General features: G+C 35.0%; 2 protein-coding genes across 6 annotated transcripts in view; both read left to right on the top strand.

Moving 5' to 3' along the window:
• The first annotated feature begins 388 nt into the window (after positions 1-388).
• Positions 389-13,313, top strand: LOC128218960 (DNA polymerase delta subunit 3-like). 3 transcript variants are annotated; one of them, XM_052926739.1, is made up of 13 exons: positions 389-517; positions 2,700-2,755; positions 3,307-3,415; positions 5,059-5,166; positions 5,607-5,671; positions 6,677-6,773; positions 7,760-7,924; positions 8,281-8,344; positions 8,631-8,750; positions 9,740-9,811; positions 10,114-10,329; positions 11,405-11,508; positions 12,792-13,313. In XM_052926739.1, exons 1-13 carry the CDS (start codon positions 455-457, stop codon positions 12,882-12,884), a joined length of 1,332 nt encoding a protein of 443 aa, XP_052782699.1. In that variant the 5' UTR covers positions 389-454; the 3' UTR covers positions 12,885-13,313. The 3 variants fall into 3 exon arrangements, with proteins under 3 accessions (XP_052782699.1, XP_052782700.1, XP_052782701.1); XM_052926740.1 differs by lacking the exon at positions 389-517 and adding an exon at positions 1,304-1,373; XM_052926741.1 differs by lacking the exon at positions 389-517 and adding an exon at positions 2,196-2,261.
• A 2,520-nt stretch (positions 13,314-15,833) lies between these two features.
• LOC128219847 (guanine nucleotide exchange factor DBS-like) overlaps positions 15,834-23,538 on the top strand; it is a 69,058-nt gene continuing 61,353 nt past the window's right edge. The window contains exon 1 of one of the 3 annotated variants that reach the window (XM_052927965.1): positions 15,834-16,140. Coding sequence is in view for 2 of the 3 variants with exons in the window: in XM_052927963.1 (XP_052783923.1) it covers positions 21,880-21,898 (19 nt within the window). In the remaining variant the exon portion in view is untranslated. Of the gene's footprint in view, positions 16,141-19,482; positions 19,609-21,584; positions 21,899-23,538 lie in introns of those variants that run through there. The other 2 variants (XM_052927964.1, XM_052927963.1) reach the window with 2 other exon arrangements.

Genomic DNA, 23,538 nt, shown 5'->3' with positions numbered 1-23,538 from the left:
GATGCCCAAGTTGTCTTCTTAAAACCATTTAAAACTATATGGTATTGTTGTTTACCCAATTGCCTGTATATGTTATTACATCATCAGTGTCTGATACCGTGACAAAATATAAAAAAAATATGACTTATGTGTGGTAACATCCTCATTTGCTTTAAATGTACTTTCAAGTCAAGTTACTGTTATCCTATTATCCCCCTGTCATTCACACACCTTTTCAGTCACGGACGATACTAATCGATTTTGAAACAGAGACCGGGACCGGGAAAATTTAATAGTATTGCCCTTCGACGCACTCAATAGTCTGATTCCCAGCTTACTCTGCACAAAAAGAGTAATTAAATGGTAAGGGCAGGTAACCCAGGCTACGCACTCAAGTGCTACCATTTTTGCAATTTTCACGCAGCGGTATATTTTATTTCCACAAAAATCTGCGGGAAACACCGAAGTGGGAAAAATGACAGTTGACTGCTTATTTCTGGAGAATATCGATGAATACGTTAATGATGAGAGTAAAATAGTAAGCACGCGGTCTTCTGTGTAATTTAATATTGCTCTTAACAATTGTGTTAGATCTGAATAATATGACACATGTTTTCGTGACCTCGTTGAATTAACTAAAAAATATTCCCTACTATGACATTGGGACATACTACATTGCATTTTTTACATGTGGGTGGAAAGAATGATAATTGAGGGAGAAGATCTTTATTGATTTGTTGTTGTCTGCCATCGATGTAGACACAATATAGTCCAAATAATTGTATGTTGACGGAGTTACTATTTTTGATATGGCAAATCCTTCACTACAAATTGTTTTGTTCGAAAAGTGGGTAGTTATTATGGTCGGGATTGCGGGTTAAAGCATATTACATCTATAAAAATCATAAAAACAGGAAATATTACCAGATCATGTTATTTTATATTAGTTCCGTACACAAAAAAATAAATATTCAATGAATAATTATGAGTTTGACAGTTTTCTTCATTTCATTCTGTCAAAACATAACGATATATATGAAGGGCACATGCAAGGCTTCAGGGCACTATTTTAAAACAATCGGAACATTTCAGCACTGGCCGAGTTGTTACGGTTGTATTTACAAGGTCTATCTCGAAGCTTGTCTGAGTTTGATAGTTTTCTTCATTTCATTCTGTCAAAACATAACGATATATATATGAAGGGCACATGCAAGGCTTCAGGGCACTATTTTAAAACAATCGGAACAATTCAGCACTGGCCGAGTTGTTACGGTTGTATTTACAAGGTCTATCTCGAAGCTTGTCGGAGGTGGCCGAGATATTACAATTGGGTCGAGTTGTTCCACTTGGCATAATTGTTGTCTGTGTCAGTCAACTTTCGTTTTATTGGAAAGGTAAATAATGTGTTTTAATGCATTAAATGCTTGTTTTGTACAAAATAACTTTTCACTTAACATGGTAAAATATGAATATAAACCTTTATGATCAATTTCAACCATAAAATACTTCACTTAATACAATTTCAATATTTTCAAACACCCCCTTTTTTGCACAAACCCGATTAGACGTTTGGGTGTTGGAATTTTGTGTACTGCAAATGTGTACTAATGATCAGAATAGGTACTCACAATCAGTGTCACAAAAGTGTTTTATGCTTACCTGTTATGAGTCATTAAGCATCTATGCGACATGATATTAGTTGTATCAGGGCTTCTAAAATTTTGGAACCTCAATCGGTCCAGACCCGGCGTGATTGGACCGACTGCAAGCGCCTGCTAATTAACAGATAGCCTATAGAGTGATCAGCGTAGCGGAAAAAGAAGCTGGTCGCATCGGTCTCATGGTAACCAAGACACTTTTATGACCTATTGGATGTAGTTTTGAATGTGTGAATGACCCATGAATGTTTGTGTATTACAATTTCTACATCTTTTACTGACTTAGTCGTTTTGGACCGAAATTATAAAAAAAAAATGAAAATTTCGGACCGATTTTTTTACACTTTTTGAAACTGAAATCGGTCTGGCTTGGTCAAAATCGGTCCAGACCGGCAATTTGTCGGTTTTTAGAATCCCTGAGTTGTATACTCATTAGCGTTTGTCCTCTAGTATTTTGTTTTGAAATATGGCCTTAAGGGACTTGCAAATTTTAGAAGTAGTTTTTTATGAGGTCGGCAAAACCGACTCGAATTTAGCGAGCTTAAATTGGAGCCGGACCACCCTGACAATAACAACTGTTAAAACAATGTTTGTCTGTTGTAGTATGTAGCAGAGCCACTGCTGGTATTAAAAGCTATAGGAGTGGAATAACATGTAGACTAGTACAAGTAGTAAAGAAGCACATGACACCCTCACATGATCAAATGAACAGTTACCTTAAGCTAGGACTTTAGGTGCCAGCCGGCTTTGCTATTTTTGTAGAACTTTTCGAAGATACATCACTTGGTCTGATCATTTGATAACAGGCAGTCTCACTCTTGTACCAAAGTTTCCAAATTATTATACCAGTCCACTTGTTGCACAATAAATGTGCTGCCAAAAGCTTCATGGAAGCTTCATGGTTGTTACATAAAATGTATGTTATGCTTCTTGAAATGCTCTGACATTTTACATGTTTTTTATGTTTAATGTAGATGGTTAATAATTTTTTCACTTCAGACATAGAGCAGTAAATGTTATGGAACTGGTTTTGAATATGTAATCTTTTGTTATGCTTTTCAGGTGACATACAAGTGGTTGAGTCAAACGCTACAAGTAAATTGCAATGTCGCTAAACAGTAAGTTTCATCTGTCATAAATGTGCACTTGACACATTTAGCTTTAATATTGAAGATCATATGATGAAACACGGCATTCAATGGTACATATCCGGTAGTATGTTAGTAGAAAGCCCATTTATATCAGTTTTTCCTTGTGGCTCAATTGTTTATGCTTGCAAAGAGCATTCTTCGGTTACAGAATGTAACATCAAAAATAAACTGTACAAACAAATTCTTGATGTATTTATTTTACCTACCTTACTCTTTTTCTATTGATCAACTTATTCTGTTTTTAACATGAAGCATTTCTGTAAAGAAGGTCATTTTCTTGTGAGAAGCGCTCTGCCTGCATTTTCAACTGGCTTAAAGTATGAAACATATGAATACATTAAGGATTTCAGCTTATGAGTAACAGAAGGGTTTTACACCCTGTCCTTTTTGGTAGCACCCTTGTGCCCTCATGGAGAGCAACAACCTGTCCCTCTTTTGCAAGACTATGCCCTATCAACTGTCAAAACACTAACATATTAAATACAAACCTATATAACATTTTTCTTTTTGTCCTTCAGGATGTTGTACCAGTTTGTGCAGACAGAGAGGAATGAGAAAGGCAATGACAACATCACCGTCACTTACTTTGTGTCCGGGTTGACAAAGCCGGATGGGGAAGGCGTACAGGTAATGGAGCATTGATTGATTAGAACGTTGAGAACATTGTCTCCATCTATCTACTCAACTCAATTTTATTGTAAATGAAGACCTCCGACCCAGAATACAGCATAAAAACAATGTTTACAATAATAATTAATAGTTCAACCATACTTTCTTGACTGGTTTATCTATTTTCAATCACAGTGATTATTTGGGACAAATGAATGACATATATTCGGAAGGTCAAGATTATTTTTATATTTTCGAGTGTTTTAGTACATTTAAATCAAAGTTTCACCCGAAAACTGAATAAAACAGTGCTATTAAGTATTGAAGAAGTTGAACACAATTTTAAATATGTATATAAAAGAATCATAATTCAAAAATTATTTGTATAATGTATAAAAATCTGTTTTGCTAACAGACACTTGTTTTACTTTGAAGATTAAATGGCCCAATGATTTAATATACCGGTAGTCTGTATTAATTGGGTGAAACACTGCAAGCGTTTTGCTTCAACTTACAAAAGAAATGGCGATCATTATGTCTCCCCCATTCATTGGGAGACATATTGTTTTTGCCCCGTCCGTCAGTCAGTCAGTATGTCACATTTCGTTTCCTCTCAATAACTATAGAATGCTTAGACCCAGGAACTTCTTACTTGGAATGCTAGTTGTTCATGACTAGTAGATGACCCCTATTGATTTTGATATCAAAAGGTCAAAGGTCAAGGTTACCTTCAGGTTAAAAAATCGATATGTTGGCAGTGACCCTTAAAAATGGTTTCTGCTCAATAACTAAAGAACACTTGTACCCAGGAACTTAATACGTGGTATGCTAGTTGGTCATGACTAGTAGATGACTCCTATTGATTTTGAGATCAGTATGTAAAAGGTGAAGAAACAGTTTCTGCTTAATAACTTAAGAACGCTTGCACCCAGGAACTTCATACTTTGTATGCTAGTTGGTCATGACTAGTAGATGAACCCTTTCGATTTTGAGAGTACTAGGTCATAGGTCAAGGTCAACATGACCTTGAGTAAAGAAACAGTTACCGCTCAGTTACTAAAGAATGCTTGCACCCAGGAACTTCATACTAGGTATGCAAGTTGGTCATGACTAGTAGATGACTCCTATTGATTTTGTGATCAGTCTTTTTGTCAGTCCGTCAGTCTGTACGTCACACTTTGTTTCCGCTCAATAAATAGAGAATGCTTGCACCAAGGAACTTCATACTTGGTATGCTAGTCGGTCATGACTAGTAGATGATCCCTATTGATTTTGAGATCAGTAGGTCAAAGGTCAAGGTTGCCGTGACGTTGAGGTGAAGAAACGGTTACCGCTCAGCAACTAAAGAACATTTGCACCCAAGATGACCTTGGGCTGAAAAATAGTTTCCGATCAATAATTGAATAATGCTTGCGCCCAGGAACTTCATACAATTCAAACTTTGTTTACATTTTCCAAGATTAATCAACATCAATTTTTTCTCTTCGCTATTGAATAAGGGTGAATAAACCAAACTTCACTGTTGGTTCGTCTCCAGTCCAAAATAACAATTTTCATGTCCATCATTTATTTTTTCTCAGCTACGACCACACTATAGGGGAGACAAGCGCTTTTTCAAAAAAGCAATCTCTAGTTATTATTAAATTTATTATGTATTTCAGGCTTTCAAGTGCGCAGTTGTACCGGAGGAAAAACTAACCAGTTACAAGGACTCGTATGCAGCGGTCACCAGTTGCCATGTGTACAGTGTACAAAAATCACCACTCAAGGTTGTGAATAAACATTAAGATGAGATTTTTCATCTTACAATTAATTTGAGATTTAAAAAAAACTAAATGTAGCCTTATATGACAAAACTACCAGTTAAAAATAAATAAGCACTTGATTTTTAAGCATGTGTCATCCTAAGCACATCCTTAATAAAGGTTCAAGTACAGTCATAATGGACTCATCGAAATAAGACTTTGAATGAACAAGCCCCTATTCTTACATGAGTGCATGACAATAATATTGTTGATAAATTTTGCCATTTTAAAACCAGAATATGATCAAGCCCAGATAGCAGTTATCAGTGCAGGGCTAGCAGGCCTTAGATAATTTTGACCAGTGCAAGTAATTATTATAACTTTCTACAAGTTTCTACAGCCAAACTTTTAGACACATGTATTTCCATTTTCTAACGGTTTGTTTCCTTGATATTATTTTGCAGGATTCCAACGCCTTATACACGACTGATTATGAAAAATTCAAAGAAAATGTATTTGAATCCAACAAGTAAGTATTACGGAATTACTGCTTTTTTTAATTGCGCTGGACACAATGCACCAGCCTTAAGACCCAACACTGGTCAAAATCTATTTTAGGTCAAGGGGTTTTAAAGTTTAGGCATGGTATTCATAAAAAATCTTGAGTAATTTCTTAAGTCATTTTCCTTAACTTTGCAGGTAAATTAAGAAAAGTATAGGTGTTTTTAAGGCCTTTATGTCATGTGATAAGTGAGATTCTTAACTTAAGAAAATGACTCAAGTTAGGAAAAGACTGAAGAGGATTTATGAATACCTGTCCAGGATTCGTTCTGTTATCATGATTGAGAGCTTTTAACTAATGACTATTGTACAGTTGTAAAGATTGTTTTGTGCTTGGTCATTTTGCATTAAAAACATTATTTCGTACCTAGTCATAATTATAATAACTTTGGAAACAACTTCAAAAAGGTCTTAGCCCTGAACCCCTCTTTGGGCATGAATCGCTCATACTCAAATTGACCCCCGGCTATTTTCCAGGAGTGACAATTATCAGCTATAGAACCCCTGATTAACAGAAGTTGTATTTCTCAGGCTTGTCTTGTGTTTTGGTGCTGTTCATTACAAAACTTGTGGGATTTCTCTTGGGCCTATCAATTTGAGTGTTATACTGGGGCCATATAGCTGAAATGTCTGGCAAAAAAGCACGATTTCAAAAAAAATCTATGAACTTCATAATGCTTTAATTATTTATTGCCCGATACAATGTGTCCTTTTATCCCTCAGCACCTTGTCTCTTTTCTGCAGGACCCTGTCCTTTTTAAAACCTGGCTAAAACTCTAGCATCACTTGTTCTTGAATGTCTTATAGCAGGGTTCGATTTTATACAAGAATACATGTCAGACAGTAGGTTTAAACCCTTGAAAAACCTTTATATCCGTAAGTGTGTGTAAAATATGATTGATTGATTTATTCTTATACCGGGATTTCATTCGAAAGTGTGACTCTTTGACTGCATCTTATGTTTTCATGTCAGGTTTAGCAGCATAGCGTACAGTAAGGCAGAAGCACGGTCCAAAGAGGATATGGAAATGTTGACCATGAGCCATGTGCCAGAAACTGTTTCTGAAAAGGTGATTCATTCATGTGCTTCATATTGTACACAAAGTGGCGGCATATAGGGTTGCCCTTGTCCGTACGTACGTCTGTCTGTCTGTACGTACGTACGTCCCGAAGATTGTTTCCGATCTAATTCTTGAAAACCGTTTGTCCAATCCTCACCAAACTTTAAACACATGTTTGTGACCATAATATCTTGATCAAGTTCGATAGTCATGGAAATCGCTTTAGTCATTTAGGAGTTACGGCCCTTTTTTGCCAAAAATACTTCAAAAATATATGTTTCCAATCTAATTCTTGAAAAGTATGTGTCCAATCCTCACCAAACTTTACATACATGATTGTGACCATAATATCTTGATCAAGTTCGATAGCCATGGAAATCGCTTTTGTCATTTAGGAGTTACGGCCCTTTATTTGCAAAAAAAGACTTGAAAAATACGTCCCGAAGATTGTTTCCGATCTAATTCTTGAAAACTGTTTGTCCAATCCTCACCAAACTTTTAACACATGTTTGTGACCATAATACCTTGATCAAGTTTGATAGCCATGGAAATCGCTTTAATCATTTAGGAGTTAGGGCCCTTTATTTCTCAACAATACTTAAAAAATATCTTATCCGATCTAATTTTTGAAAAGGATTTGCCCTTGTGCAGATTATCCTGAATAATCATTATGGCTTATTTTCTGTGACAAAAAATCGAAGTGGGGGCATCCGTGTCCTATGGACACATTTCTAGTTTATTTTATGTCCACCTTCAGGTCAATGACGAAGGTCAAAGTGACCTTTATTTAAGAAAAGCTTCTACCCGAATTATCAATCTTGGACCTATTTCAACTTTAAAGGTGGGAATACGCTGCTAGGCAATATTATAGGCAGAAATGTTGTAAGACAGTTTCATCTACTTGTATGAGCTGTTGAAACTAATTCCTATTTCTCTCTGTTCACTGATATATGTAAAACAAAATTAAAATATGGAAGAAATCCTCTCTCTTGCAGAAGGCAGCCCCAGTAAGCGCTAAGCCAGCACAGAAGCCGATGACAAAGTCTGCCATTCAGAACATGTTCGCAGCTAAAGCAGAGAAAAAACCCGCACAGGAGAAGGGGAAAGCTGAGAAGAGCCCACAGAAACAAGAAGAGCCCAAAGCGAAACAAGAGCAAAAGGTTTTGATTTTTTGCCTGCAAGTCGGGGCTTTCTTTCTTATAAAAATATTATTTTTGTATGGAGATTACAAAAAAATTGAGCTATCAAAGAAAATGATGCGTTAATACATAAGCAATTAATGTAATTTCAAGAGGAAAAAATGCTTACTTAATATATAACAAACTTTGGCAATTCAGACTTTTTACCACTATAAATTAAAAAAATATTCGCAAAAAAGGGGGTTAAACTCATGAGATGTCATTTACTTTTTATACAAATTTACTTTTTATACAAATATAAACACATCATTATAGTTTTAAACTGATATTGTTGGCAAACACTGATGGCAAAATTGATATAAATATTACTATTGCAGGGGAAAGGCAAGGCAGCAGCCAAAAAGCAAGGAGGAATGACAGCATTCTTTTCAAAACAAGCAGGTAAACAGTTACCTTCACATTTCAGTATTTTAAATACACAATTTAGAATTTAAGTTATAGTTACTAGGCACCCTCACCTGCGCTATTAAGATTATACACCTTCACTTTAGTTTTAGTGAATATATTCGATCACAAGAGTTGTGGGTGAAGTAACTGTATTTTACCATCTTGTCAAGGACAATGTTCAACAAGTGTGCAGTATAGGTGAATAGCTTTGTTATTCATCCACACTGTAATTTTAGAATGGTCGTCTCTTCTGTTATGGCTCTAGTTTTGATCTTTTCAGATAAGAAGCCAGAAACCTCTGTAGCTGCAGCTAAGAAGACTGAGAAGATTTCGCCTGCGAAGATGAATGTATCGCCAGCTAAATCTGCAACAAAGAAAACACCTCGTCAGGAGGACTCTGGTAGGCTATAACAGGCATCAGTAACTAGTTAAATTAGGATAAATGCTGTTAAATTATCATAATTAGGGTTCGGTGCAGAAGGGAAATAAATCTGAATAAAAATATGAAGAGAAATGTCCAGCTTTTACTGAGCCTGCAATTTCTATGTATATAATTGCATGTTATGATTTATTGCTTTAATGGCTAGTGATGGGAATTTTGGTGGCATACCTCTGCCCTTATTTAGACTTGTATGGTCACCGTTCTTACTTTATATATAATTAATTGATTAGGAATTTGAAATATTTCTTTCGTTTTGATTTTAACTTGCAACATGACTTTAAATACACACAAACTTGACATAATTATTTGACAGTTGAAACCTACTATGACTTCAATAACTTTAAACACAATTCCTTACTATTACTGTCAAATTCATGTTTGATATATTTACTGCCCAACACAGTGTGCCCTTTTCTACAGCATCCTGTCAGTGTCTGTTTTAAATCAATGTTTAATCCCTATGAATTGGATGTCATGACTTCATTTACAACAGTTTTGTAACCCAAATGTCACTCTACATGTTTACTATGACAAGATCACATGCAGCATACATATCACGCTCTTTATTTGACAATTCCCATATGCGAAATGTGTCCTGTTTATTACCTAAAGCATTGAAGAAATTACATTTGAGAGAATCAAAGACAAAAGTTGTTATCACCGTGTGTGTACTGGTAAAGTACTCTAGTTCTTTATTTTATTGTACCGGTAATTTATTTTGGCTTGATGGTGAAGACATCATTCTTAGAGTAAATCTGTTTCCTGGGTCACAAGGAAGTACTGTTGTCATGTTTCAGAGGCCAAGAGAATGTTACATGTGGTCGGAATCAAGCCAAAAATCCAGATAAAAAAAATAATTCTTGTTTTTGATCACTTGTGTTGTGTGAAATGTGCCCATTTTAAGTTCATGTAACTGGAATAAAATATGCGATGTTTGTGTGTTACAGATGATGAGGCCATCTTCCAGAGGAAACGTCGGCGTACAGATCAGGATCTGTTTGACAGCGAGAGTGAAGAGGGTCGGTGATTTTTGTTAATATAATAAAATTAGCTCCTCTAAGTGAACTAATGTATTGTGAAAACATACATGGCTTCTTTCATCAATATTTGTTCACTTGTTTACGCTGTTGACCATTCATTTGGCAGAAAGAGCCTTTAAATTAAACATTGTTGCCTTTTGTTGTAAGTGTGGGGCCTTTTTATAATATAAAAAAATTTAACATAAAATGATTACAGTCAATCTCAGTTGCTTTGTGAATAGGGCCACAGGCAATAAGTGTAGGGATGAAATTTTACTGCAGCTATTCACTTATTTTTCCAGAGATGGAAGCAGAGCCAGAAAGCCCCGTCCCACCAACTCCTCCAAGGGAGAAAACTCCTGAACCAAAACCAGACTCTCCAGTGATTGAGGTAGAAGAGGACCCCATACCAAACAATCCTCCAATTGAAGAGTCAAACAAAGGAGGGAAGGGAAAAAGAAGAGTTAAAAGGCGCAAACATGTCAATAAAACTTACATGGATAAAGATGGCTTTATGGGTATATTTTAAATCACATAATTTTTTTCACATTTTTTTTATGTTTTGATGATATATTTTTTGTAGACAAAAGACACAAAATTAACCAGCATTGAATTTAAAAGCTTGTACGTTTATTGAAGAAAAGAGCATGGGTATTGTTGTAGCCTTGGGGAAGTCATCAGTGTTGGCGTGCAAATGCTGTAACCTTGGACTCTTAAATATTGTTTTAGAAATACAAAATATTCAAATGAAATTTGTATATTTGATGCCAGAGACGATGCGCTCAAACATAGCAAGGCCCATAAATCTAGCTTTTATAATTTTCAAGAAGTGGCTCCTATTCGAATCAAATGTCAAAACTTAGGTAGTGTTGATGTTTGCACTGAAGCATTTAAGAACATGATAATTTAAAAACTGAACATTTTTAGCCAGATTTTTAATTAAAGTCTTCTGGGTTATAGATTTGCAAAGAAGTGGGCAGGCGTTCCAGTGTTGGTAACAATTTTGTGAAACTTGGTCTTAATGTATGTCAGCATGACATTTAAAGATCTTTGTGAATATCCGTCATCTCTGGTCTAAATTAGGTGACAAGGTCAAATATAAAGACAGCATTTTGTGGTAATTTCTTATTCCTTTCAAAATTCCATTAGCGTTCATCCAGTTTTCAAGACACTCAGTCTGAATATTTCTCAGCATGATATTTAAGACGAGTGTGAATATATGGTCACTTCAATCAAAAACTGGGTCACCAGGTCAAATCAAGAAAAAAATTGTTCATTTATTCAACAGTGTTTATCCAATGGTCATAAAACTTGTTGAGTATATTTTTAAGCACGCTAGTTAGGGTAAAAAAGAAGTTCAAACCAGTGTGAATATGCATCATCAGCATTTACTTTTCTCTATAAACATGTATCCTGCTTCTAAATGCATTTCCCAAATACAAAAATTTGGCTTTGATGCAATTTCAAAGTGTCCCTTGTTTTAAGTTCTTTTAAATTTTAAGCTTTGGTGATAAAATTTGTAATATAACTCGTAGTATAACTTCAATAGAAAGCTCATTGGTTAATAGATTAACATGACTATTGCCTTTCAAGTGACTGAGAAAGTTTGGGAGGAGGAGTCAACAGATGCCTCGGAGGCAGAGGAACCAGTTGCCAAGGAAGCAAAAAAGGGCCCTCAGACCAAGTCTCCGGCCAAGGTAGGGGTGTGGGGCAGTATTTTTTATGTATCTTGTTATGTACTAGGTGACCCCTTCTTCAAGTAAAGCAATGCACAGAATTATGGTTTACTGCACCTGTGAGCTAGCCTTCACTGCCTGTGTACTCTGCTAATTAATTAATTGGTTTTTAGTTAGTAAATCACATTGGTCAATATTTTGATATCTTCCTATGGTATAAAACTGGATAGTTTATTATTTGGCGAGTTTGCACATAAGAAGAATTGGAATGACTCATCGTTTATTTAGCCAACTTAAAACAAACTAAAGAAATAGCCCGTTTTTTCGCAAACTGCTGCTGGAATTTATGAAAGCATTGTTTTGCCATACATGGTAAAGTTTTGTTTCAGTGGAAAGAGTTCATTTCTAAGATAAATTACAATAGTTAAAGCCATTGGGCTTCGACTTTTTTTACCATAATAATTGCCAGACAGTTGCCAATCACATTACTTTTGTGCTTAAATTGAAATATCACATGGGGTTTTGTCTTCAGCATAGTTACGGTGTCAGACTAACATATAAGTTCATTTAAAGATGCCTGGTGACCCTGTATTACTTTGGTATCGTTTGAAAGGGTATTATGTGTAAAATAGCAAAATGTGAAAATGAGACAGATGATAGTAATATAAGAACAAGTTTTTTTGGCCTTGAAACATTGCAAATAGGTTAGTTACGGGGGTCACCAGGCAACAAAATTTAACATTATAGTTAATGGAACTATCAGAGAACTAGCTTATTTGTGGGGGAAATACCTTAAATCCCTGTTACAGCAGCTATTTGTAGTTCTACATGTGGATATGCCAACTCTTCTTTTGCCAGAAATTGCATTAAAATTGTCAGAATTGCAAAGACTTAATTGATGATTGCTAGAGTGGTTTTCAGTATGCAACTTAAGTCAATCTTATGGTCATACATCATTGACTTCATTCACTCTGTGAGTAGGTTATTAACAACAAGTAATCTGATTAGCTACATTGTTCTTAGATCCAATTTAGAGTAATATTGAATACCAGCCCAAATCTCAATTAACAGTCCTTAAAATTAGACTTTTGGATACAAGCCCAAATTCTTATACTATTTTTTGGCATCAAAATTTTGAACAAACCCTGCTATATAAAATTCAGAATTTAAGCAAGCCCAGATGACATTTTACCAGCTCAGGGCTTGCGACTTGTGTTAATTTCGACTACTGAATTAATAAACATTACATTTGTTTGAGTTAAGAGTCTGCCATAACATGTATGAACATATCTCGTATCTTTCAGGGCAAAAGAAAAGCCTCTCCCAAGAAGCCTTCACCAGGAAAGAAGAATTCAGGGAAACAGACATCACTTACGTCTTTCTTCAAGAAATCATAGTTGTTACTTTGTGACTGCTGATATTGTATTTTGTATTGGTTAATTTATTGTGTGGTTAACATTGTCCATTCTCACTCAGCAGAGGTTTGATAATGATGAATTTAAGTGTTGTACGCATAGCATCATCGCTCTTGTGTACGAGAATGACATAGTCGTGATATTAAAGTACCGAGCTTCTGCTTTATCATTCAATACTTTTCTAATATCCGAACATTGTGATCTATTTTTTAATAAAAAAAAAATGTGTTAAAATAATCCCTTTTTTGTATGAAATTTATGTCTAATGATATATACATGTACTTATTCGAAACATATTGTGAGTAGAATATGCATGTCATACATTTGTGCACCTGTAACTTAATACACATAGCAAATGGTGTTTTGAAATAAAATATGCCTATTGAAACAAATAAATGATCTTGTGCCATATTAGTGAATTAGTTGTACTTTGGCAAAATTTTGAGAGCGGAGTCTGTCAATTCAGTTTTTGCCAGACTGACAAGGACAAGACTGATTTACTGTAAATTATATAATTTAAGGGCGATAACTCAAGTGACTCGAACGATAGTCCTGGTTAACGAACTTGTCCAAGATATTTTGCCCATTCTTATTCTGACCAAATTTAGTGACGAAGGGACAAAGGCTTATTAATCGAAGAAGACCGATTCTAGGAAAATTCTGTGATTGAAGGGCGATAACTCTCAAGTGGTATGGCTGGTTATCAAACTTGTCCGAGATATTTTGTTGATACACATTCTAACCATATTTGGTGGAGATTGAATAATGTTTTAAGTTATTGATTTCACAACATACATGATACAGGACACCGCCCGAAATTCGCAGGTGAACCGAGATATGTCCAATTCTATGAACAACATATACGGCATGAACAAAGTTGGAGAATGAAGAAACTATTATAACCCAGTAAATAATGTAGGTATGCTATTCATGTCCACCGTATTGAAATCCTGGTATCCATTACCAAAAGGGGTCATCCGCTGTTAGTGTTCAGACCGCCTACCAAGTATAAGGTTCTTAGGCCCAAATGCTCATCCGTTATTGACTTTAACCTTCGATCCACTGACCTCAAAAAATGATAGGGATCATGTGCTGTTCATGGTTGAGGTCCCTGTGCTCCAGGTCCTTCAGGTATTGATCGGAACTACATGGAAAACAAACCTGTGATCAAAGGTTTATTCATTTACTTGATATTTTGTTCCATCATTGAAAACGAAATCGGTAGAGAGCAATTCTTGTCTTATGGCTTTTTTATTTGAGAAGTACACTGTATGAGGGTTTTTTAAAAGGACTAGACACCAGATGATACAATTGCATGAAAAAAAATGCCAAAAACTTACCATTAATATCGTCTTGTACAACACATTGAATCTTACTTAGTAATGAATCACATCGCTTACGACTCATTAATCTGTTGCAGTTTGTGCGTATTTTAATCAATTCGAAATTTACTGGGTATATCTACCCAGTAATTCAAAGTTAAGTTTAAAACAGTGTCCATATATGTATCGACACTCATCACGTGAATTTCACATGCCAAATAAACACACTTCATCGATGATTAAATTGATGGATGGAAACTTGTGTAAGAGAGTAACGCTGCTGAAAATGACAGCGAGTTGGCTAAAAGTTTAGTGCGTGAAACGATCTCGTGTTGGGCAAAAACACCCCGCGAGAGAATGGACGCAGTCTTAAATGAGATAAAAAATCAAAAACTTCTATTATTACAATGAGAACACATTTCACCCCAATATTCAATTCAGAGACGAAAACACATACGTTTTCTATTTCAGATACGGATGTAAAATTTGAAGCGTTTGTTCAATAATCTGAATGAATATGACATTTCCAACAACTTTTTTTTAGTCCCAAAAGCTTAAATATTTTTTAATTTCAAAACCTGTCCATCATTTTACCTAAAGTTACTGGATTATGAAAATTGTAAATTAATAAGCAATTCATTTTACATGAAATCATTACCGTCATTCAGCTGTAGATAACATGGAAAGGTCGCCCGACCTACCCTAAATCTGTCCCGACGTCAAAGGGTCAGCCCAAATCGAGAATCCTTACGCAGTTTACCTTAATTAGTTTATGTATATTTTTCAGCGCTCATTCTATTAGATGTTCTACCATTTTTGTAGTTTATAAGTTTCATAATTAATTTATACCATGGAAATCAGTACACAATTGTGCGTTTCCAAGTATATTTTAATCAATGTACAATGAATGTATAGTGAACTTTTACTCTCAATACATGAAGATGACGCGCACTGACACAGACATATACACTGTACACCAACGAAAGGTCAAACGTGCATAGACAATCATATGTCATGAAGCAAATGTATCTTTCGAAAGATCACATGTCAAAGATATAATGGACGTCGATCATGGTTACTAGTATATATTTAAAATAAAACAACCATGTTGGACGCCGAGAGACTCGGAAAGCTTTGCACGTGAACGGGTTTGGTGCCGTAGATCCGTCGTGCGGGGCTCAGCCTATGAGTGCCGGTAGGCTATTGTGGGTCTGTTCGCCTGTACTTGTTAACTGATTAAAACTTAAACCGTTGGTTTCCAGCCATGGAAATCGCCTATCAGCCTCCAATAAGTATCATTCTTTAAAATCGTTGACGGTTGCGGTTACAGACATCATATAATTAAGATGGCCTCCCTCTGGCTGAAAACATGTTTGATTACTAAGTCATTTAGAACATACTGTATACGAATTTGGTCAAATATGTTCGATCTAGTACTGAGCTTTTTTTTAGCTCGATTTGATTGTTGAATCACGCTACCGTTTCGTTCGAGTCCGTTCACTACCGTTTCGACCTCTGTGTAATAGTTGTCTGTAACCATATCAATTTTTTCGGCTAATTTATCTCTTGCGGTTAATATACCTGTGATTTAACCCCTGACCCGAATTAATGACACGCCCACCTGTCATTAATCAATTAGAATTCATAAACAAATATTGAAGCTATGTTATCAGCAATTTTGAACTGTTTGTTATAGAATATCAAATACTGTCCTTTCTCATAAAATATATTTATTTATATATATCAAATATCAACACCTGTCTAGTTACCTGCAATTAACCTATGTCACCTTATTTCGCGTCGCGTGTCAACAGGTCACCGGAAATCAGCATCAGAGACAGAATCTGGAATTCCATAGTTATTGGCATCTGTGCAATATTGCGGAAGATTTAAAACTCCAGTTTAAGACTTACCAGGTAGGAGAAGGTTTTGTTAACTTGACTGATCTATGCTTTAATAATGATTAAATAACAGGTAATTTCATTTGTTTGTATTAAAAGTCCCAGATATTAATTAAACTGTTTTCGATTTTAGATTTAAAAAAGTTTAAAAAAACGGAAGGAAGCAATTGTTTATTGGATATTTTTTGAGAAAAAATATCAAAATAATTGTAGTGCATTGAAAATGCTTGTAAGAAACATAATGTTATATGTGGCATTATAATCTTTAGGTTGATGTCATTGAAAAATAATCAAACCAGCTTATGCACCAGTCAATTGTAACCACGACCCCTAGTCCACCTTAATGGCCGTCAACAAGTCTTTTGACTATTTTTTACTATGGCAGACTCGAGACAGTGTTACAGGGATACACATGAAATGTCAAAATAATAAAAAAAAGTATCCCTGATTGCTCATTATTGTAGCTACCACAACCCCCTCCCCAGGTCTGGGGTTATACTGGGGGAAGGGCTGGGTTTTACCTTCGGGTGGCCCTGCAGTGCCGAGTGAATGCGATGGTTATGTTTTTGTGGCGGGGAATTGGCCATTACTAGAAAATCACCGGGATGTAGGGGCATTTGGCAGGGATTTTACCTGCAGTTTGTTGCTGCAGGACAGGATTTTTAACCAGGATTGGCTGGACCAAAAGCCAAAAGTCCCTGCTTATTCCCGGGTATGGGGAGCCTGTGGTAATAATTGACTGGTGCATTAGTGAATGCTATTAGCCACAATAATGCGCATTAAGGGAACCTTTTTATCATTTGGACTCCTAAGAATATCATAGAGTCCCCAAAACAAAAATCAAGAAAGACTGTGAAGCAGCAGCTGTTAATATTGTCTATGTACGCTATATGACATTAACATTTTTGTGCTTTGCTAATTAATCAGACAAATAAAATATAATGCAAATGGGAGCCATTTGTTTATTTTAGTTTGTCACAGAAATCCTCTTGATTATACAGCCAAGTGGTGTTATTCATTGACAAAATATAATTCCTTATTGGTCAATTGTTCAGGCCAAATTAGGGTGACATCCTCAATACCCCAAAATAAGGGTAACATCCTCAATACCCCAAAATTAGGGTAACATCCTCAATACCCCAAAACAAGAGTAACATCCTCAATACCACAAAATAAGGGTAACATCCTCAATACTCCAAAATAAGGGTAACATCCTCAATACTCCAAAATAAGGGTAACATCCTCAATACCACAAAATAAGGGTAACATCCTCAATACTCCAAAATAAGGGTAACATCCTCAATACTCCAAAATAAGGGTAACATCCTCAATACCACAAAATAAGGGTAACATCCTCAATACCACAAAATAAGGGTAACATCCTCAATACCACAAAATAAGGTTAACATCCTCAATACTCCAAAATAAGGGTAACATCCTCAATACCCCAAAATTAGGGTAACATCCTCAATACCCCAAAATAAGGGTAACATCCTCAATACCCCAAAATTAGGGTAACATCCTCAAAACCCCAAAATTACAAGGTCGGCTAGGTAGGATTTGTTTTTCTTCATTTTTTTGGCAAATAAACATTATCAAAATCTTTTTCTCACCATTGACACTTAAGTAATATGTGCTGTCGTTAACTTGTAATGGATTTTAATTCAGACAAAGATTGATGACAGAAGATTTTGATGTTTTGTCTTGTATTGTGTTTAATTCCAACAAATACATGTAGATTCTTTTTTACATATTGTAACATTTTTATGTAAAGCCCCCTTGTGATGAGCTTGGTGAAGTCACTTTTATAGCTGCTTAGAGTATGTGTGTCCATGCATGAATGCGTTAGTCTGTTTTATTAAGTGTTGTGCAGGTTGCATTTGGCCATGCATATGGGGTATCAAATTAACTTGGTACAAATGTTCACTATGATAAGACAGTGTGTTGTCTAACAGACCTTTCGACCTGATTACCTTAAAATTTATAGGTTCATATACTGCTCAGCCCCACCTTCCATGTCAAGTTTAAGGATCATAGGTCTAGGCATTGTCAAGGTCACTGTAATGTTGACCTTTGACCTGATGACCTCAATATCTTTAGGGATCATCAACTGGTAATGCCAAAACTCCAAGTCAAGTTTGACGACCATAGGTCTTGGCATTGTTGAGTTATTACTCTGATAAGCTTTGGTCTACCGACCTACTGACGGAGTCTGACCGAGAGACAAACTGACTAACCCACATGTGCATATCAATATACCCAATCTTTTTAAGGCAGAAAAAAGAAATGTGAATAGCAAGTATATGAAACATGTCTTGATAAGATGGCCACATTGAATATTAGTATGTGTGTAGCCTTTTATAGTCTTCAGAAGGTAGAAACAGAACCCTTGCACGTTTTTGAAATGAGTTGTGATATTATCAGCTTCCATGAGTAAAAGCCGCCTTGTGCAGGTATATTTGATTTATTTATTTATTTTTGATTGCCAATCAAACACACAATTACATCGAACCTCATCAGCGTGGTCACATATATACAGTCAGTTAATATTACTGCTTTGCTGTTTTTGATATTTCAGCAACATCTTTATATGTAACTTGCCAAGTTCAAATCATTTAATGCCTGATTTCGAAAACGAAAGACAATAAAATTAGGACTTACATACAATCGTCTTGAACATTTAATGTTCATTATTATCTCACATTGTGGACAAAAACACTAGGGTCAGGTTCATGTATCTGTAAACAAATATTTTTCTTTAGGCACATTAAAGCTGCACTCTCACAGATTGAACATTTTCACCACTTTTTTATTATATGAGCCAATTATTTTGAAAATCCATGGTAACCAGTTATAATAAAACTGCTGACAAAAAAATAGATCGCAGATTTTTATATTTAAGTTAAAAATTGATGTTTTATGCATTTCCAGAAAACATTAATTTTCAAACTGAAATATGAAAATGTACGATACTGATTTTTTGTCAGCAATCTTATATCATTGGTTTGCAGATACTAAATACGCAAAAAAAATGCTCATTCCAAGACAAAAAATAAAAACAGTTGTAAAAATGGTGTATATCTGTGAGAGTGCAGCTTAAAAGCACTATGAAATATAAATTGGCAAAAAAATATTAATAATTATTTAAATCACATGTTCCACAAATATGTTAAAACTCTAATAAGTGAAACCATTTGACTCACATGTTTTCTTTCTATTGATCTTTCAGTTCTCTTATCAATACCTCGGAAAATAAACATTGTCATGCCTATATTTAGACTAGTGATACACAGGTGATATGCATTTATACCAGTTCAGGTCTGAGTCATGAATGCGTAATTGTTTTATCATATTGTAATTGGAATCAACTTGCAATTATACAGCAGTTTAACATTTAAAAGTATGATAGTGAATGTTGTGTGAATGAATGCATTTCAATTTCTGGATTGACAAGTTTAACTGGAGTAATGTGTCAAACTATTGGTAAGATGTTAAGAGTTTTATTGTTGTTAATTGATAATTATCTATAAATGTAGTATAATTATGTGCAGTTGTACAATATTTCTTTTAAAAAAAACATATAAAGATATAATCTGCAGAAATAAATCAGATGGTAAAGAATGTGTGATTCAGATACATGTACATGTACCAGTCCTGTATACCGGTATATAGAAAATTGTATGAACATGTGTTCTATGACAGTTTGCTGTTGTTGCTTTTAAATTATGTATCTGTATATACTAAGTTGAAACTCTCTCATACATGTATATTGGCTGGTAAATTTTTAGATTTCTTTCTTCAGAATTATATATAGATTTGGTTTTTTTGGTGAATTTATGAACAGGGTTTGTGAGATAATTATATATATATATTGTACTTAACGACTGTTGACATGGCAAGAGGATTTGTTAATGCATGTTCTGATAACATCTCCTCTGCCATTGTCTGTGTGAATTTAATACTAGTTTTTGAGCTGTCCTGTGCGTGTTTTGTGGCCCTTTTTGGTGCTGAAATATGGCTCCATTCCCCGCCTGAAAAAGTATTTGTCCCCTGCCAAAGTAAAAAACTCTCTTTTAAAAGAATAATATATATGAAGTGCCATTCATGAATATTAACATATATAGCAGTGTGTGCATACCACATGTTAAATTATGTCATTTATGCTAGTTTGAAAGGCAACAATTGCTTAAAATGATGACTCAAAACTTTTATTTACTACAACATTTTAAATGAAACAAAGGGCAGTCTTTGCCGCATAAAAAGCTCCACCTTATGTTATTTTTGGAGTTTGTTACGTTGATTAGTTTCATCAAACGCTTTGACAAACTTGTTACCATAATAATGTTTTGACAGACCCCCCTTTTGTGAAAAGGTTTGCCAAAGTGTCTTAAGTAACTAAACTCTCCATCAAACTCTGTTTAAAGACCGAAGAAGGGGCTGAGTAAGAGAGAAGACTGCTCTATGTTTCATTTAGATGGTAAAGAAAAAGGGAAGTTTATATCTTTGTTAAAAGTCTTCATACGAAGCAAATATTGCACTTTGATATAGCATTTCTGACGCAAATTGTTGTGTGGTATACACACACTGACATAGGATGTTTGTTGAATACAAAGTTAGACAACAAGTTTATTGGTATCATTTAGTATTAGTCCCCTTTTTGCCAAAATGATGCTATTTTCCCCTATCAATGGACTCTGCCACCATGCCATAAAAAGTGAGAAAAACTATGCTGTCAACTAACGCCCTCTGTCACCTGTCAGTGAGTTTTGGGTGTACAAAGTCTGCCCATGCCTATATGGCTTTACAAAAAGAGCATCCACAAGGCAGAGGCAGCTGGGAGGGGGGCAGTTAGAACAGAATTTATGTGCAAACCGTGTCTGCTAGGGGGACTTGGGCATGCTCTCCTCTTAATTTATTTTTACTGTAGGTGTGTTTTCAACTGGAACTTTGAATTGAAAAAACAACATTGAAAAAAAGACCTGCTAATACTTTTATCTGAAGCGTATACCCCATACCCCTTCAGATTTAAAACCACTTTTATTTTTTAAAGACACCATATTTGAATGTCTACATGGAGCTGTGCTAGTGTGAGGCTGATACCGTAACATTGCTTCAGGTGAAACATGAAGATCGACAATCAGTGTTAAGACGGTCCCCAATATCTTGCATAACCTCCCTTGCCTGGTTCCAATGAGCGCTGTTCATGTTGTATAATGTTGTGTTTTGTAGGCCAGAACCTAATCAATACTGTGGTGGCTGGTAGCCGATTGCGCTTGGTAATTATTGATGGCTGGAAAACTGCATTTCCCCAGCTATGGTTATTGGAATTTCAAAATGATCCAAGTACAGCTTGAAAGATACCTCAAAATTATGTCATATTATGTAATTCATTCATTTTTTTGTTCAATTTTGGATATTGAATGGACATTTGGTGAATGGAGGTGATTTTCATCATGGGAATTCTTTGGAGTTAAAGGCAGAGATACTAATGGTATTAAGTGGAAAGACAGGCTGAATGTATTATGTTCTAACAATGGATTTCACCTTCAACCGGTGATGTGTTGTGATGCCGTGTTTGTAGTATCGTACTGGGAATGTTCACATGCGGGAATTCATGCTGACCTTATGTTTTAAATTGTATTTTCTTAAATACTAATCCGCATAAAAAGTACAGTATAAGTTGGCATCTTGAACCATCTTTGTATGTCTGGTGACAATTAAGGTCTCTGATTTACAAACAAGTTAAAAATTTGGATGCCTCAGGTGACCCCATGTAGGTATCATTTGAAAATGTAATACCTTTAAATAATGCAAAATACATTGCAGATTAAATGATGGCCATTTGTATTTTGTTTTTAATTCAACTAAATTCTGAAGTAAAATGAACAATTTTTCTGAAGGGAAATGAACGATTTTTCTGAAGTGTCAAATGGCCAATTTTTCTGAAATGAAATGACTGATTTTTCTGAAGTAAGGTGACCGATTTTTCTGAAGTAAAGTGACCGATTTTTCTAAAATGAAATAACCAATTCTTCTGAAATGAAATGACCAATTTTTCTATAGTGGAATGACCATTTTTTCTGTAGTGAAATGTCCAATTTTTCGGAAGTGAAATGACCGATTTTTCTGAAGTGGAATGACCAAGAGTGACCATTTTTTCTATAGTGAAATGACCGAATTTTCTATAGTGAAATGATTAATTTTTCTTAATGTAAATGACTGATTTTTCTGAAGTGAAACAACCGATTTTCTAAAATGAAATGACTGATTTTTCTGAAGTGAAATGACCAATTTTTCAATGTGTCAAGGTTAAAACAGTGTGTTTGCAATATTTTTTCTGGTTGAGATATAACGTATTCTTCCTCAAGATATTAAACCATTTTAAATGATAAAAAAATAATATAAGGTCACCAGGCCTCAACATTTATCACTGTAAATCGGTTACCTTTAAAGGACAACCAGTTTCTGAACAATTTCCTTTTGGAATTGGAATTATTGAGATTTATGATGCTCGAATGTCTTTGACTGAGTGTATAATTTCAATCATAAGGGTTGCTACCGTTTAGACTGGAAACAGCACCACCTTTTTACCCGGGCCTGGCCCCAGGAATATTTGGCTTTTATGACTCTTTTGAGTGGTATTTCAGGTTAAGTTTATAGGTGATTTAATTAATAAGGTTGTTTACTGAATCATTTAGTCATTGAATGTTAAAGCTGATTCATTTCCTCACTGTAAAAGTTTTTCTTTCCAACATGCATTTTACTTGCTTCCTATAAATGGAATGCTTGCATTAACTAATTGTCAACAATTATTCACTCCTGCATTTTATCAGCGTTGACCTTTATTCAAAGTTACAACTTTATTTTAATCATTGTGAACATTTACATGAGCTAACTCTGGCAAAATCTTGTTGATCGCTCACTGTTATTGTATTTTGGGAAGCAAATGATGAGCCATTGAAATCACATGATGGTCACTGTTAGTGCACCATGGTGATGATTATGTGTTTTTTGCTATGTCAACATCTGACAAACAATCAGAATTAATTTTTAAAACAGGTATTTGTGATTAGATGAAATCAAATTTGAATCTGTTTAATACTGATAGTACATTATGTAATAGGTATAGATTGTTAGGAAGTATGTACTTAAAAAAATCATCGGTTTGATGTGGTTTTAGTGGTCTACATTATATTGTGCAAAATATTGCAAAAAAAAGTGATCTTGTAACAACAAAAATGGCCTAGCTATGCCCTTATGTTATTTCCCAAACGTTAAAAAATGGTTCAAAGGAGTATTTGGGTATAATCAACCTACTCCATTCTTTATAAAAAAATCCAAACTTCATGAAAATAGCATGAAAATTACAAATTCCAAGTGTATAGGGCATTTCCCGAAATACTGAAATAAACC

Source organism: Mya arenaria, chromosome 15 (genome assembly GCF_026914265.1).
Source record: "Mya arenaria isolate MELC-2E11 chromosome 15, ASM2691426v1".
In the NCBI taxonomy this organism is placed as follows: domain Eukaryota; kingdom Metazoa; phylum Mollusca; class Bivalvia; order Myida; family Myidae; genus Mya; species Mya arenaria.
Note: the sequence above shows the minus strand (reverse complement) of the source record. Positions and strands in the feature narration are given on the sequence as shown.

What these genes read in the sequence shown, in the direction of transcription:
- LOC128218960 (XM_052926739.1), top strand. Translation starts at nt 455, where the DNA reads ATGACAGTTGACTGCTTATTTCTGGAGAATATCGATGAATACGTTAAT. An exon ending in TTAATGATGAGAGTAAAATA is followed by an intron (nt 518 to 2,699) that starts GTAAGCACGCGG and finishes TATGCTTTTCAG; the next exon opens with GTGACATACAAGTGGTTGAG. An exon ending in GGATAAAGATGGCTTTATGG is followed by an intron (nt 10,330 to 11,404) that starts GTATATTTTAAA and finishes TTGCCTTTCAAG; the next exon opens with TGACTGAGAAAGTTTGGGAG.